At 40.9% G+C, this 13,825-nt stretch overlaps 1 protein-coding gene across 1 annotated transcript in view; it reads left to right on the forward strand.

Moving 5' to 3' along the window:
- Nucleotides 1–128: 128 nt before the first annotated feature.
- SDF4 (stromal cell derived factor 4) overlaps nt 129–13,825 on the forward strand; it is a 32,481-nt gene continuing 18,784 nt past the window's right edge. Inside the window, exons 1-3 of the mRNA XM_026660106.1 lie at nt 129–145; nt 6,471–6,607; nt 7,697–7,810. Of these exons, the coding sequence (XP_026515891.1) occupies nt 129–145; nt 6,471–6,607; nt 7,697–7,810 (268 nt within the window). The remainder of the gene's footprint in view (nt 146–6,470; nt 6,608–7,696; nt 7,811–13,825) is intronic.

Consider the following 13,825-nt stretch of genomic DNA (forward strand, 5'->3'; position numbering starts at 1 on the left):
ATCCCTGTATTAGATATTCAATTCAATGATTCCATAGAGTTTAAAATCATCAAATTTTGGTGTAGACCCATTTATAAGCCGACCCCCGCTCTTTGATGCGTCACTTTTTTACCAAAAATATTCGGCTTATGAACGAGTATATACGGTAATGTGTTTGATCAAATGCAGTTTGTCTTGTGGGGTAAGCCCAATGATGTAATGTGCTGAATATCTCTAATTGGAACTTAATATAACTTTCAGATCTGAAAAATACAAATTGTATTATATAATTAGATTTTGCACATCAATCATCTATAACAAACTAGACCTAGGAACTAAGAATACATGCCCATGCAATGTCTCACTGTTGTAGCTGTTCCAACATTCATGCATTATGTAAAATTTAAAAATGATGGGGATGAGCTAGACAAAATATGGTGATAAGTTCTGTGTTCAATGCAGCACAGCCCTTTTTGTCCCATTGCATTTTAACTAGTCCTCTGCTCATATTAGCTTATACAGTTTTCTAAGACTGTGTTCCTTACTATTCAGTTTAGGTTTCTTTGAATTATATTCATAAACTTTTTTTTCTTTTCAGAGATTATAGAAAGCCTGGAATAGATAAGATTGTGTAACTGAAGAGAGTAAGGTACTTGTCATAACAGTGTTGGCTTCCGTTTGTGAGGCTGCTCTCACTTAGTGGAGACAAGATGTCCCGCTAGCACAAAGTCATTCTAAATGTAGTGACTAAATATGTATTAAAAACAGACTGTTCCAGTACTTTTGGTGGAGTCATCGGGGGGCGGTGGCGTTTTCTGGGGGTTTTTTTGGGTGTATGGGGACATAAAAAAAAGTGAATCTGATACTAAAGTATTAAAGACTTTTCATTCTCTGTCCAGTTACTGAGAAAGATAGGGAAAGATACAGCAAACTTCAATTTCTCCCTGTGATAAGAGCAAATTTATTTTTAATTATGTTTCAAAAGGAAGTTAAAGAATTGTCAGGTTCCACAGGGGAATTAACTGAGAGGGTATGATCTTCAAGATTCAGACATGCCAATCGGCTAATTGATTTAAACAGTAACTTGCCTGTTGTAAAGACTTGAGGTATTTTCATAAAGTCTGAAACCTGGATGTTAAATGAAGTCTTTTTTTTTTTTTTTTTGCAAACTACTTTTTAATATTTTTTTATTCTTGTTATGGGAAAAGCATGCTAAATTGAATTTCTGGGTCAACGCAAAAAAACTCCATATTTATCTGTCTCTAAAACGAAAAACAACAACAAAAAGTCCCCTGAATTGTTTCCTGGTGGAAGTATACTGAGATAAGGGCTAATTTTGACAAGACGTCTGTCATTGAAGTCTTGGCCAAAAATGATCACTTTGTGCAGAAATTCCTGATGCATATCATAAGAACATAACATAAGCTCATCATAACATATAAACATATCTGCTTATCTTTTTATCTTTATGTAAGAAGGTGAGTATTTGGGCACTTGGTGGGCTAAGAAGTGTGTTAAGATATTCAGTATTCAATGTGTGGCCATACCATGAATTACCATAGACTAGACTGGATGCCAGAATTCAAACCAAAAAGAATGAGTACTTGTTGCACCTTAGAGAGACTAACACATTTATTTGGGCATAAGCTTTCGTGGGCTAAAATCCACTTCATCGGATGTATGCCCAAATAAATGTGTTAGTCTCTAAGGTGCCACAAGTACTCCTCATTCTTTTTGCTGATACAGACTAACATGGCTACCACTCTAAAAGAATTCAAACCACAAATCTCAGTTGTAAAGGGTGGGCTTTCTTGGTTGATTAAATCTGTTTTGTAGTTTGAATTTAGTAATTCCATTTCAGTAATGTAGGTACATGTGGTTTCCTGTCAGGATGTGTATGTGGTAATGGACCTACCACTGTGCACGTCTGGAAAGTGAGTATTCAGCTTTTAATTGCTCATATTTTGCTAATATCTCCTGCCCCTTATAAGCGCACACATTTGGGAATTGAATGTCATTCATGGGGTCCCTAGCCAGAAAACTTACATCCTGTCTGCTTCCAGTATGTGTAGGGGTAAGGTTGTTTCCCTTTTTCTCCTGTGGAACTCCTGAGCTCAGTCCTTCTTGAGGCAGAGCACGTGAGGTTCTTAACAAGCACTGAAAGCGAAGAGGCTGAACTTTAGTGATGCTTGTAAACTCTCATAGCATTTGAGGTCCATTATTCTTATTGCTCAGAATAGAAGTAGAGGAGTGGTTATGTTGGGGATTGCCAAAACCACTGGAGTATTTTAATGTAGTAGTTAAAAAGGGCATAATTTGGGGATAATGTTGAAGTACATCTGGTATACCTAAACCCAATTTTCATTTATAATGCCATCACCTATCCTTTTGTGGGGGAAGGCAGATGATGAGACTATAGCCATGCAGTGGTAGATTTGGACAATTATACTGAAAGTGGAATGAAGCTCAGAGGATGTTAGCTTGCTTGTTGTTATAAAGTTGGACTTTTAGATTTGATGGGTTGTTTAGCAAAAAACCTTACCTACCTTGATAGTTGTGTCCTATTTGTCATGATCTGTGTCTTTTTAAAGTGTGCTGCATCTAGTGATTTTAAAAAAGTAGTCTAGCAAACTCTTGTATGTCACTTTAACTGTAAATAAATTACATTGTTCTCATTATTAAATATTACCTTTTGAATCTGGTTTTCATTATCTGTATGCAACGGGAATAGTCTTGTTCTTAAACAAATTGTATATTTAGAGCTAATGGAAATTGCTAGCCTGACAATCTTAATATATACAGCATGAGCAGGAGCAGTACAGTCTTCCCCAAATGGCTATGTCAGTGTGCCTGGAAACCTGATGTGGGGAATGGACTCTAGTTCCGAGAAGGGAGTTCAATCTCCTTTCAGTCATTGACCTGTCTGCTGAGGTTGCCACAAAGGTCCAGTTGTGGTGGTTTGTGATGTGGACTCCTACCGGGTGGAAAATAGCTCATTTCATGTAGGCCATTGGATAACTGTCAGTTGGGTGGCTGGTTTATGTTACTTTGGTCAATACTGTGCTTGATTCACTACAAATAAACTGGATTTCTGTAAGTAAGCCTTCTCCTATGGGACACCTATAATAAGGCCACACTTGTTCCTTTTAACAGAAATACCGTGTTTATCTTTAAAGGCCTGATATAAACATTAATACTAATATTTCTTAACTATTTTTGCTGTGCATAGATAATGAAATATGATACAGGTGTACTCCCTGAATATCCCTATTATACCTAAACTTATTGCCACCGGTTAAGAGTGCTAACCTTGACTGGATTTACTTGCTTATTAAGTGTAATGGTATTTTGTAACAGTTTTTGTGAATTACACTGGATGTCACTAAAATGCATTCAGACCATGACACAGTTGTCACATATTGCAGCAGCTACCATCTATTTTTGGAAATCTGTAATTTTCTTGTGGAAAAAGCACACAGTTTAGTGAACTATAATGTAAGATCATTTATCTTGTATTTTATGTTGTTGAGAACTCAGAAAGGATTATTGTCAGAGGAAGGCTGTTTCAGTCTGACGACTTATTCTGGAAACAATTCCTTGGAGAGATTTCTACAGAATTTATGAAATGCTACATTAATTTTTGCTGTAATATTAATGGTATTTCTTGAAGAACAAGAGAAACCAATGTACTTATCAGAGCTGATACATGGCAAAGTGTTGAAAGATTATCATCCTGCATCAGGCATTTTCTACCCAGAGACAACTGAGGAATGTCTACGCTGAGCTGTATTTCTTCTGTATATTTTGTTCACTTTACATGGAAGCTTAAATTCTCTAAGATCATGTAGGCTACAGTTCTGTGGAATATACAGTATTTCTGAACTAACATCTGTTTTTTTTCCCCTTTAGCTGACCACTTTGCTGTCTTCTCAGAGCTCTTAGCAAAACTTTCCCTATTACTTAAATATTCATGAATTGTAGGCTGTACTAGCTTCATTTGTCAGCTTTGTTTGTACAGCTTTAGCCCCATGTTACCCAGTAGCTAACCTTTCATTACTATTACTGGAATCTTTTTCAATAGTCCATTCTAAATAAGATATCTCTACACACTATTATTTTGATGGTCCATTCTGCCTCTTAGATTGTAAGGTCAGAGCAAAGACCATGTCTTGTTCTGTACAGTTGTAAGTGCACTGTTTGCCTAAAAAATATGATGCTTTATAGATGTCAAAGGAATATGGCCAGCCTTACCACTGGGCGTACCAATTCATTGAATCAATACATCTGGATGATTCTTGGGAACACAGTGGTGAATAAACGCAATAACACATAGAAAACTGAGGAATGGGTCAATGGACCATTAGATAGAGGCAAATGCAAGAAGACTGCCTTTTTACAATCACTAAATGGGCAGTCTTATTTGGGAGCCATTATTAAATTTCTGTAGTGGATAGAGGTCATGTGAGGTGACTGTAGGCTTCTCATCTGATCTGGTCTACTGCAATTGAGAGGTGTCAAAGTTAAGGATAACATTTTCTGTTGCCATTTTGTTACTTATTCAGAACCAAAATATCACACATATCATTACTCGGATAGCTTAACTGTAATGTATGGACAAGTGTGATGAACATATTTTACTATTGTCTGCTGTAAATTACTGCTTGCCACAGTGAGTCTGATATTCCATGTGTGCATGTACTTACATTGTGAGAAAATAATACAGTATTTAAAAACTTTAATGTTGCACTTTTTAATACAGATGAACATTTAAAAAGATCAGATGTTTGGGTTGTTCTAACTGTAACATTTGAGTTGACATTTAAAGGTGGAGGAACGTATTAAATAACCTAGGTTTCAATGATAAAATTTCGGAAGTCTTAAGATAGTGATGCAAACGGATAAAAAGATGAAGTGAAGCCTGTGCCTGTATGCGCTTCTTAAAATTTTAACATGGGTGGTTTTGGTATACTTTAAATAGGTTCTTAAATGTCAACAAAATGTCTTTTCTGTTTTTGATGCTCACTTACATTTGGATTATTGATGTTGTGTTCAGAAAAGGGACTCTAAAAATGACATTTGGGTGATCATACTTATTTTCATTTCATGATATATTAAATTTGCTCAACTGAAATATGATTTATTTTAACTGTCAATGGTGAAGTCTCATCTGTTCTCTAAAAGTTGAGCAAACTTCTTTCTCTTTTATCCATCATTGCCAACAGACTTTACAATTAGCACATATCTTGCAATTTGGTCAATGAGACAGAATGTAATATAGGTTATGGTTCTGCACCTGAGCAGTACTGAACATAGAAATATCTTGTCTTTGTCCTAAAAAAGGAAAGCCGATCTGACTGGTGAGACTCACAGGGCGCAGATGTCCATTACCTCAGCTTAAACTTTTGTAAGATCACTTTTCAGTCAACCATCCTATAAACATGTAGAAACAAAGGTCTTCTTCACAGATCAAGGGATAAAAATAATCGTTAGAAGACCTTCTGGATATCTTTTAAGGTTACAACAATAGCATTAAAGGAATTGAGAAACCTTTCTGGAGGCCCATGCACCAAGGTTTTTCACTTTATTTTCTTTCTCTTAATGACTATAGTTTTTTCTAATAAATGGTTAAACATAAGGGGAATCTCATCTTCCCAGTAAATGAGGGAGAGTTAATGTATTTAATAATAAAAAAGGGGGGGGGGCAGAGTGCTAGATCCTGAAAGCCAGCAGGAGACAAGTTTGGAAGTACACTGAATTGAGATATTGAGGTGAACTCAGAGGAAGAAAGGGTCTAGAAGGAAGCAAGAAGTAAAAGATGCTGAGACATCTGCACTAGTGAGAGTCTACAGTAGCAAGCAAGTTGAAAAATCAGAAACAATAATTAAACCTTAAGTTTAGAAAAGGTAGAGTTAACATAGCATGGACCATGCAGTGTATTACTGTCTGTGATTTCTTTATTAAAAAAACAAACTTTGCTGTTTTTAAATTTGGGTAGATGTTGCCCACTTACAGGATAATGAAAGATAATTAAGCACCTTACTTCACTGGGCAGTCCCACTAACATTGTTCTTCATTTGAGAAGAGCAAAAAGGCTGACTGCTGCAACTGAAGGAAAACAGCGTGGCGTACTTAAAACATGATGGCTGTCCTGAACAGTGAAAGAAACAATCTTAAAATGAAAATAACTGATCCTATTAAGGGAGTTTGTCTCATTCTGCCCACTCATCTATTCAGACTTCACATTTAGCCATTTTTAACTTCCCAGGTAACTTTATAGCTGTCTCTGAAATGTTTACTCTTTAGTCAGTGGCTCAGTGCTAAATAATACATTACTCAAGTAGTGAGCAATATAATTTTTTTCTGTAATTAAACTGAACCATCTCACTTCTGTTTTAACTGTCTTCTGTTCTTGTTAGTGGGCAGTGAAATGACATGCCTAGTGTTTTGAGTTATTTTTGGACTCTTAACTGTTCTCATATCTTCCTCTGCAGGGTAGATATTAATAGGGACAAAAAAATAAGCGCTAAAGAGATGCAGCGTTGGATCATGGAGAAGACAGAAGAGCATTTCCAGGAAGCTGTGGAAGAGAACAAAATGCATTTCCGAGCTGTGGACCCTGATGGCGATGGTAGGAGAACAACATTTATCTTGTGAAATAGTCATTCTAGGGCATCTAAAAACATTATAGCTAGAGTTCAAACTGACTATGGGCTGCACATTTAGTTGCTCTGAAGCACTCATCGTAGGTCAAACCCTAGACCTAGTCCCTTTGAAGTCCATGAGACCAGTTTCATCCTTACATTTGTATCATTCATTGGGGAGGACAAAAGAGGATTTTTTTTCTCTGAAGACTTGACTACACTAGGAGAAACTTTCTGAATATTTTCTATGATTGCTATCTCTGGTTCAGCTTTACCAACATTAGTAATATTGGGAGCTCTCGTTTGCTCCCACAGTTACTTTTAACGTCATGTATATCATGTAACCCTGCTCAGGGCAGGTCTAATTGACTGTATTTAAAAATGCATATCAGTATTGGGGCTTCCAACATTACTAATGCTGGCTGAGATGTGCTGGTGTTGGCAACGGTCGGAAATTTAAAAAAAAAATTCCCCAGGGTTGTCAGGGCCTTAGAGTTGGTGTTTTATTTACTTTGATTTCTTTAAAGAGAGCAGATTCAATGATAACACTGTAAGGCAAAAGCAGTATAGTTAACCAGACAAATGTAGCTATTAGATCTTTGATCACTCTCTGGGAAGCTGCCTAGTTTTGTAATAGAAAAGACTTAAAAGGAACAAGAAATTTAAAATGGTTGTCATTGAGTCAGATTGAATCCTTAGGCAGCCCTACCCATTAAAAATAACGTAGGGATCAAATTCTGCCCTTGATAATGCATTTGAGCTCTCATTGACATCCAAAGACATAATTTTGACCCTTAGAGTGGACAACCATAGGAATATTTCAGGCGTTACCTTTGTGGAAAGGAACCTTAGTCCACTTTGAGGAGGATTAGTTGGGAGCTATTTTTGCCACATCACTGCTCCCAATGAAATTTACAAGTGTTGGGTGGTTGAGTAAATGTGAATGGATGTGGTACTTACAGATTGCAGTTGTGTAAAGGGTTTTAACAGATGATTTCAAAAGAAACAAGACCAGAAGATTGGATTTTAAAATGTTAGACTATTTGTCATGTCTGAGATATGTCTCTGTCTTACAGGCCATGTGTCTTGGGATGAGTATAAAATAAAGTTTTTGGCAAGCAAGGGCTTTAATGAAAAAGAGATTGCAGAGAAGATCAAAAACAACGAAGAGCTAAAAATTGATGAAGAAAGTAAGTATTTTCAGTTGCTGATACCGGCATATTTTGCCTAAGAAAAGCATTGTACTGCTCCAGTCCTTTGGCCAGTAGTAAATTGGCTGAACTGGCAGCTTAGGCCTGGTCTACATTAACCCCCCAAGTCGAAGTAAGGTACGCAACTTCAGCTACGAGAATAACGTAGCTGAAGTCGACATACCTTAGTTCGAACTTACCGCGGTTCAGACGCGGTCCACACGCGGCAGGCAGGCTCCCCGTCGACTCCGCGGTACTCCTCTCGCCGAGCTGGAGTACCGCAGTCGACGGCGAGCACTTCCTGGTTCGACTTATCGCGTCCAGACCAGACGCGATAAGTCGAACCCAGAACTTCGATCCCCAGCTGCCGAACTAGCGGCTGGGTGTAGACCAGCCCTTAGAAATCAAGACTCAGTACAGGACTGTTGTTCCAGCTGTATGACTGCATCTACTTTGGCTTTGAAATGAGACAGAGGTGAAATGCCACAGTAGCTGCTGCCAAGAATGAAGAGAGGAAAGGAGCTGAACATTAAACACCACCTTGCATGATCAGGTCCTTGAGAGCTCTCTAATCCTATAAAGGTTGGGCCCTACATTTTTAGGATCACTGGATTTCAGTTTTGCAATTATCACCTTTTTAGCTGTGATTTATAAACTGGGAAATTCACTTCTCAATAGAATGGCAAGATGGGGGGAAAAAAAGAAAAGGCAGAATAAATTAGTTATTGTGCCCAATACGTTCTACAGCAAATGCAGATTAGCCCAGCTCATTGTTTACTTTGAGAAGTAGGAATGGTCATGTGAAAAAAGAAATACAGCAAAGCCCCATTTATCCAATCTAATTGGGACCAGGACCAGATTGAATAATCTGGAGAATGGGAACATGCAACGCTGCAGCGCCATCTAGCAGTCACAGGAGAGAGTGCCTGCTTCTGGACCTCTGCGAGAGCTGGATAATGGAGGATTGGATAAACGGGGTTCTACTGTAAATTCTTTCTCTCTATCCTGGGCTGGGTTGTGTGCTGGGTTGGTACAATAGCTTTTCATTTCTGAAGACTTAAGGTCAAATTTTTTGTCCAAAGTGAAGGTTAGTTAGGCAGTCTCAACTTTGTTCTCATTCATCCAATGTGCCTTGTGATGCTGGCAAACCAGGGGCCAGCTCTTTCCAAGTCTGTAGGTGTCAGCTGAGTACTTATAAATTCATAGCTGGAAACCAGACCAGATCACCTATATGTTGCCATGCTCCACCCCTTGACTCAACATATTCATCAGCAATTACTGCAGCCTCCAAAACTGTGGAAGGTTGTGACAGATGTCTGCCTTCACCTTATCTGTAACTACCCATAACAACGACTCCTGTACCATCAGATGAGTTTTTCATAGTCACCTTCAGCCCCAACCCTATTATCCATTTTTCATAAAATTACACATTTTATGCACATATTCAACATGAGCGATACTGTCAAACATTTTAAGATTCCTATACTTCAAATCGATGGGACTCAGGTGTAATCTTTAAATTTCTTATACATCTTAGCATCACCCTCCTCTGTATCATTAAAAATGTGTCTTTCCTCCCCAGTTATTCTGGTCAAGAGGATTGGTATCCACTTATCCTCTGGAATCTTGTTGATACCATACAGTCGCTCAGAAATGAACAGTCAGTCTCTTGATAAATTGGGCAGGCTTTCTCCTTGTGCGGGGATATACTCACTAGCTGGGGATGCTGCTTTTGCTGCTCCAGTACTTGGAGCTGCAACGTGCGAGTGTCCTTCTGTTTCTGGTGTGCTCTCTCCTCAGCTTCTAGTTCCATGCATCTTTGGTGAGCTTCCTCCTGCACCTCTTAAGTTTCTTTCTTCTCCTTGATCTGCAATTCCACCATCCGTCTCTAGTGTTCACATTCTTCCTGGGTTGCCCAGAGCTTCAGCCGTACCAGTCAGTGGCTGTGGCATCTGGGGCAGAAGGTATTCGTGCCCCACCTTTATTCCCTTCCCTGCTGCCTGGTCAAAACTTATGCGCAAAGCTCTCCGTTGCTGATCTGAAGCTATCTTTACAGAACTTTTCAAGAGGGGTAGGGGCAAATCCCAAGGGAAGGGAAATCCCCTTGTCCTCCAGGTTAAAAGGGGGGTGGAGGAGTCTAGAAATAAACCTAACCCCAACTTTTATTACAAAAAATCCTCAAGGGAGCCCAGATTTAAAGCTCCTTACCCAGAGGTGAAAGTAAGCCGGTCTGGTATGGCATACCGGCAAGAGCTGGTACGCCATACCGGACGGGCTTCCCCAGGCTGGCGATTTAAAGGGCCTGGGGCTCCCGGAAGCGGCTGGAGCCCCGGGCCCTTTAAATTGCCACCAGAGCCCTGGGGTAGTGGAGGCGGCTTGGGCAGTGATTTAAAGGGCCCTTTAAATCACTGCTGGAGCCCCCGGCTGCTGCCGCTACCCCAGGGGCTCCGGCACTGGGGCTTGGGCCATGATTTAAAGGGCCCAGGGCTCCGGCCGCTGCGGGGAGCCCCAGGCCATTTAAATCGCCACCTGAGCCCCGCTGCAGGAGCCCTGAGGTAGTGACAGTGGAGCTCTGGCAGTGATTTAAAGGGCCAGGGGCTCCCAGCTGCCCCTACCGCAGCGGAGTTCCGGGTCCTTTAAATCTCCCCAGAGCCCTGAGTGCCAGGGTAGCGGCTAGAGCCCTGGGCCCTTTAAATTGCCCCCAAGCCCTGGGACTCTAGGGGTGATTTAAAGGGCCCAGGGCTCCCAGCTACCGCAGCCGGAGCCCTGGGCCCTTTAAATCTTGATGTAAAGGGTCCAGGGATTTAAAGGTCCCTCCTCTTTCGGTTGAGGCCCCACCCCTTCCAGTTGAAGCCCCGCCCTCTGCTCACGACTCCAGTGTACCAGTAAGTTCTTTAAGTTACTTTCACCCCTGCCCTTACCCTAAGGCAAGGCAGGTAGTCTGCCACACTGCTTGGCTCCCAATGTGATGAAGTTAGGCTGGACAGTTATAAAGAGAATGGTGGAAGGCAGGTATACTAGCTCTAGAATGATAAAAGCACTTTTCCCTATAAGCTGGAAAGGGGTTACCTCTGGTCAACTAGGAACATCTGAGTCCAATTAAGGGCTGCCTGAGACCTTTAAAAACCCCTGCACTTGTGAGAGAGGAGGAGAGGCAAGCTGCTGAAGGGCTAGTGGGCATAGGGAGAAAGACTTCTCCAGGGTAGGAGGCTGCTCTCCTCCCTACAAGGAAAGCTACCGTAACTGCCTGTTTAGGAAGGACCGGCTCCTTGGGGCCAATAACAAGGCCACCCCACCCCCAGAAAGGGGGTAATAAAAGATATTCCCCTTTGTTTTGTGTTATGAATTTCTTTCTTTTGTTTGGCAGAGGAGTACTTGGGCCTGCCCCGAGACTTACCTGGAAAATATTGAGAAATAAACCCCAAGTGGTGAAATAAACACCATCCAGAGTGGGGCTGATTTACTCCAGGCCTCCTCCTCCCGCACCCCCCATCAGAGAGGGAAGCACTGAGCCTGGCAAAGTGGAGGAGGTGCCTTGCCACTCCAGCCATATAAAACTAAGTTACACAAAATTTAAAGACCCCCCCCCCCCCCCCCCCCAATTTACGCTCCCACTCCTTGGTGTTAATGCCATGACTGTTGTCCCAAGGACAGCAGTCGAGGAGGAGGAAGAGCCAGTGAACTATTTTAGAATTGAGTCTTGGGAAGGTAGCGAAAAATGTACCAAGGATGCTAAGGTAAATGTCAGATTGTAAGGGCTGGAGGGACACAGCATCCCCAAGTCACTTTGGTTAAGGAGAGTTTGGTGAGAGGAAGACAAAACTCCCTGTAAGAGTTTAAATGTAATGCTTTGGCTGAGTTCTCTGTGTCTGTGCCTCTGGCTAAGATCCACCTTGAGCAGGGGAATTTTAAGGTTGAGGTCATGGTAGCATCAGGAATTTGTTTCCTGCTGATATTTTAATAGGTAGTAACATTGTAGCCATGTCTAAGCAGGTTAAGGTTATAACCCGCAGCCAGAAAGAGTGTTCCTCTGTCCACAGACAAAGCAGGGAGGACTGGGAACGGGCTGAAGGAATGCCCTCAGTTCTTTGTCTGTTGAGAGTAATAACTTGTCTTCAGAGGAGAAATTTGAAAATGCCATTGCTTTGGCCAGAATCTGCTCTGAACTTGTGAGGCTCAAAATGAGTTTATGAAGGCTGAACAAGCCGACCCTTCTCTCGACCAAGAGAGGGTTGCGGCTCAGAATAATACCCCAGCTGGGGAAGAAAAAGGTAGATTTTTGTAGAAAGATGTGCTGGTGAGGTTTGCAAGCAGGTAGTTGTGCCTGAGAAATACAGAAGCGAGTTGCTGCAGCTAGCTCATGATTGTCCATTTACAAGACACTTAAGAATGGAAAGAACCTGTAACAGGCTTAAATGGAATTTGTTGCCCTCACATGTTTGAGACAATAAAAAATTACTGTAAGAGTTCTGACTTATGATCAGAAGCATAAGAGATTAAAGGGACCCTGCAAAGCTGCTATACAGCCATTGCCCATAATCAAACAGGTGTTTGCCAGAGTGTCTGTAGATATTGTAGTATCGCTCACTAAACCTTCCAGGACTGGAAAGAAATATATACTTGGTGTGGTGGATTCTGCCACCAGGTATCCTGAAGCCACAGTATTATCTAATATAAAAGCTGAGATGGTAGCCACTGCCTATTCACCATTTTTAGCAAGTGGGTTTTCCCAGGGAAATTGTCATAGAATCCAAGAAGTGTAGGACTGAAAGGGACTTCACTAGGTTATCTAGTCCAGTCCTCTGCACTCAAGGCAAGACTAAGTAATAACTAGACCACTTCTGTGGTGTTTGTCTAACATGTTCTTAAAAACTTCCAATGATGGAGACTCCACAACCTCCCTAGGCAATTTGTTCCAGTGCTTAACTACCCTGACAGGAAGTTTTTCCTAATGTCCAACCTAAACCTCCCTTCCTGCAATTTAAGCGCATTGCTACTTGTCCTATCCTCAGAGGTTAAGGAGAACAATATTTCATTTTCCTCTTTATAACAACCATTTATGTACTTGAAAACTGTTATGTCCCCCCTCAGTCTTCTCCAGAATACACAAACACAGTTTTTTCAATCTTTCCTCATAGGTTATGTTTTTTAGACCATTTAATCATTTTTGTTGCTTTTCTCTGGACTTCCTAAAATTTGTCCACATCTTTCCTGAAGTGTGGCACCCAGAACTGGACACAATACTGCAGTTGAGCCTTAGCACAGAATAGTGTGGAAGAATTACTCCTTGTGTCTTGCTTACAACAATCCCAGAACGATGCCCCCCCCCCCCCTTTTTTTTTTTGCAATAGTATTACATTGTTGACTTACATTTAGCTTGTTATCCACTATAATCCTTCTGCAGTACTCCTTCCTAGGCAGTCATTTCCCATTTTGTATGTGTTCAATTGATTGTTCCTTCCTAAGTGGAGTACTTTACATTTGTCCTTATTGAATTTCATCTTGTCAGAGCATGGTCCCAACTTCATGTCTGTTGTCTTTAAAAAGTTGTGGGAGTTGCTTGAAGTGAATCATTCAAAGGCTGCCCCCTATCATCCAGAAACTAATGGTCTGGTGGAGAGATTTAATGGAACTTTGAAAGCTGTACTGAAAATGTATGGCACCAGGTGAGAGAAGGAGTGGGATGTGTTATTCCCTCATTTGCTATTTGCATACAGAAGTGTCCCCCTAGAATCTTCTGACCTTGCCCCCTTTGATCTCCTGTATGGGAGACAGGTTAGGGGACCCCTAGATTTAATTCGAGGCTCTTGGGAGCCATAGTACTGAGGAGCGAAGACAACCTGTAGGAGAGTATGTCACTCGTTTTAAAGAGAATTTACAAGTTGTGATGGATCTGTTGCAACAGAACCTGGAAAGAAGTCAGGAATCGCAGAAGGCTTGGTATGATAGGCATGCTGAAGAAAGATCATGTGATATTGGTGATTTGGTGTTAGTGCTGATTCTAGTGAGGAAAAA

The sequence above is a fragment of the Terrapene carolina genome, unplaced genomic scaffold (genome assembly GCF_002925995.2).
Source record: "Terrapene carolina triunguis isolate 2854851 unplaced genomic scaffold, T_m_triunguis-2.0 Scaffold714, whole genome shotgun sequence".
Classification (NCBI taxonomy): Eukaryota; Metazoa; Chordata; order Testudines; family Emydidae; genus Terrapene; species Terrapene triunguis.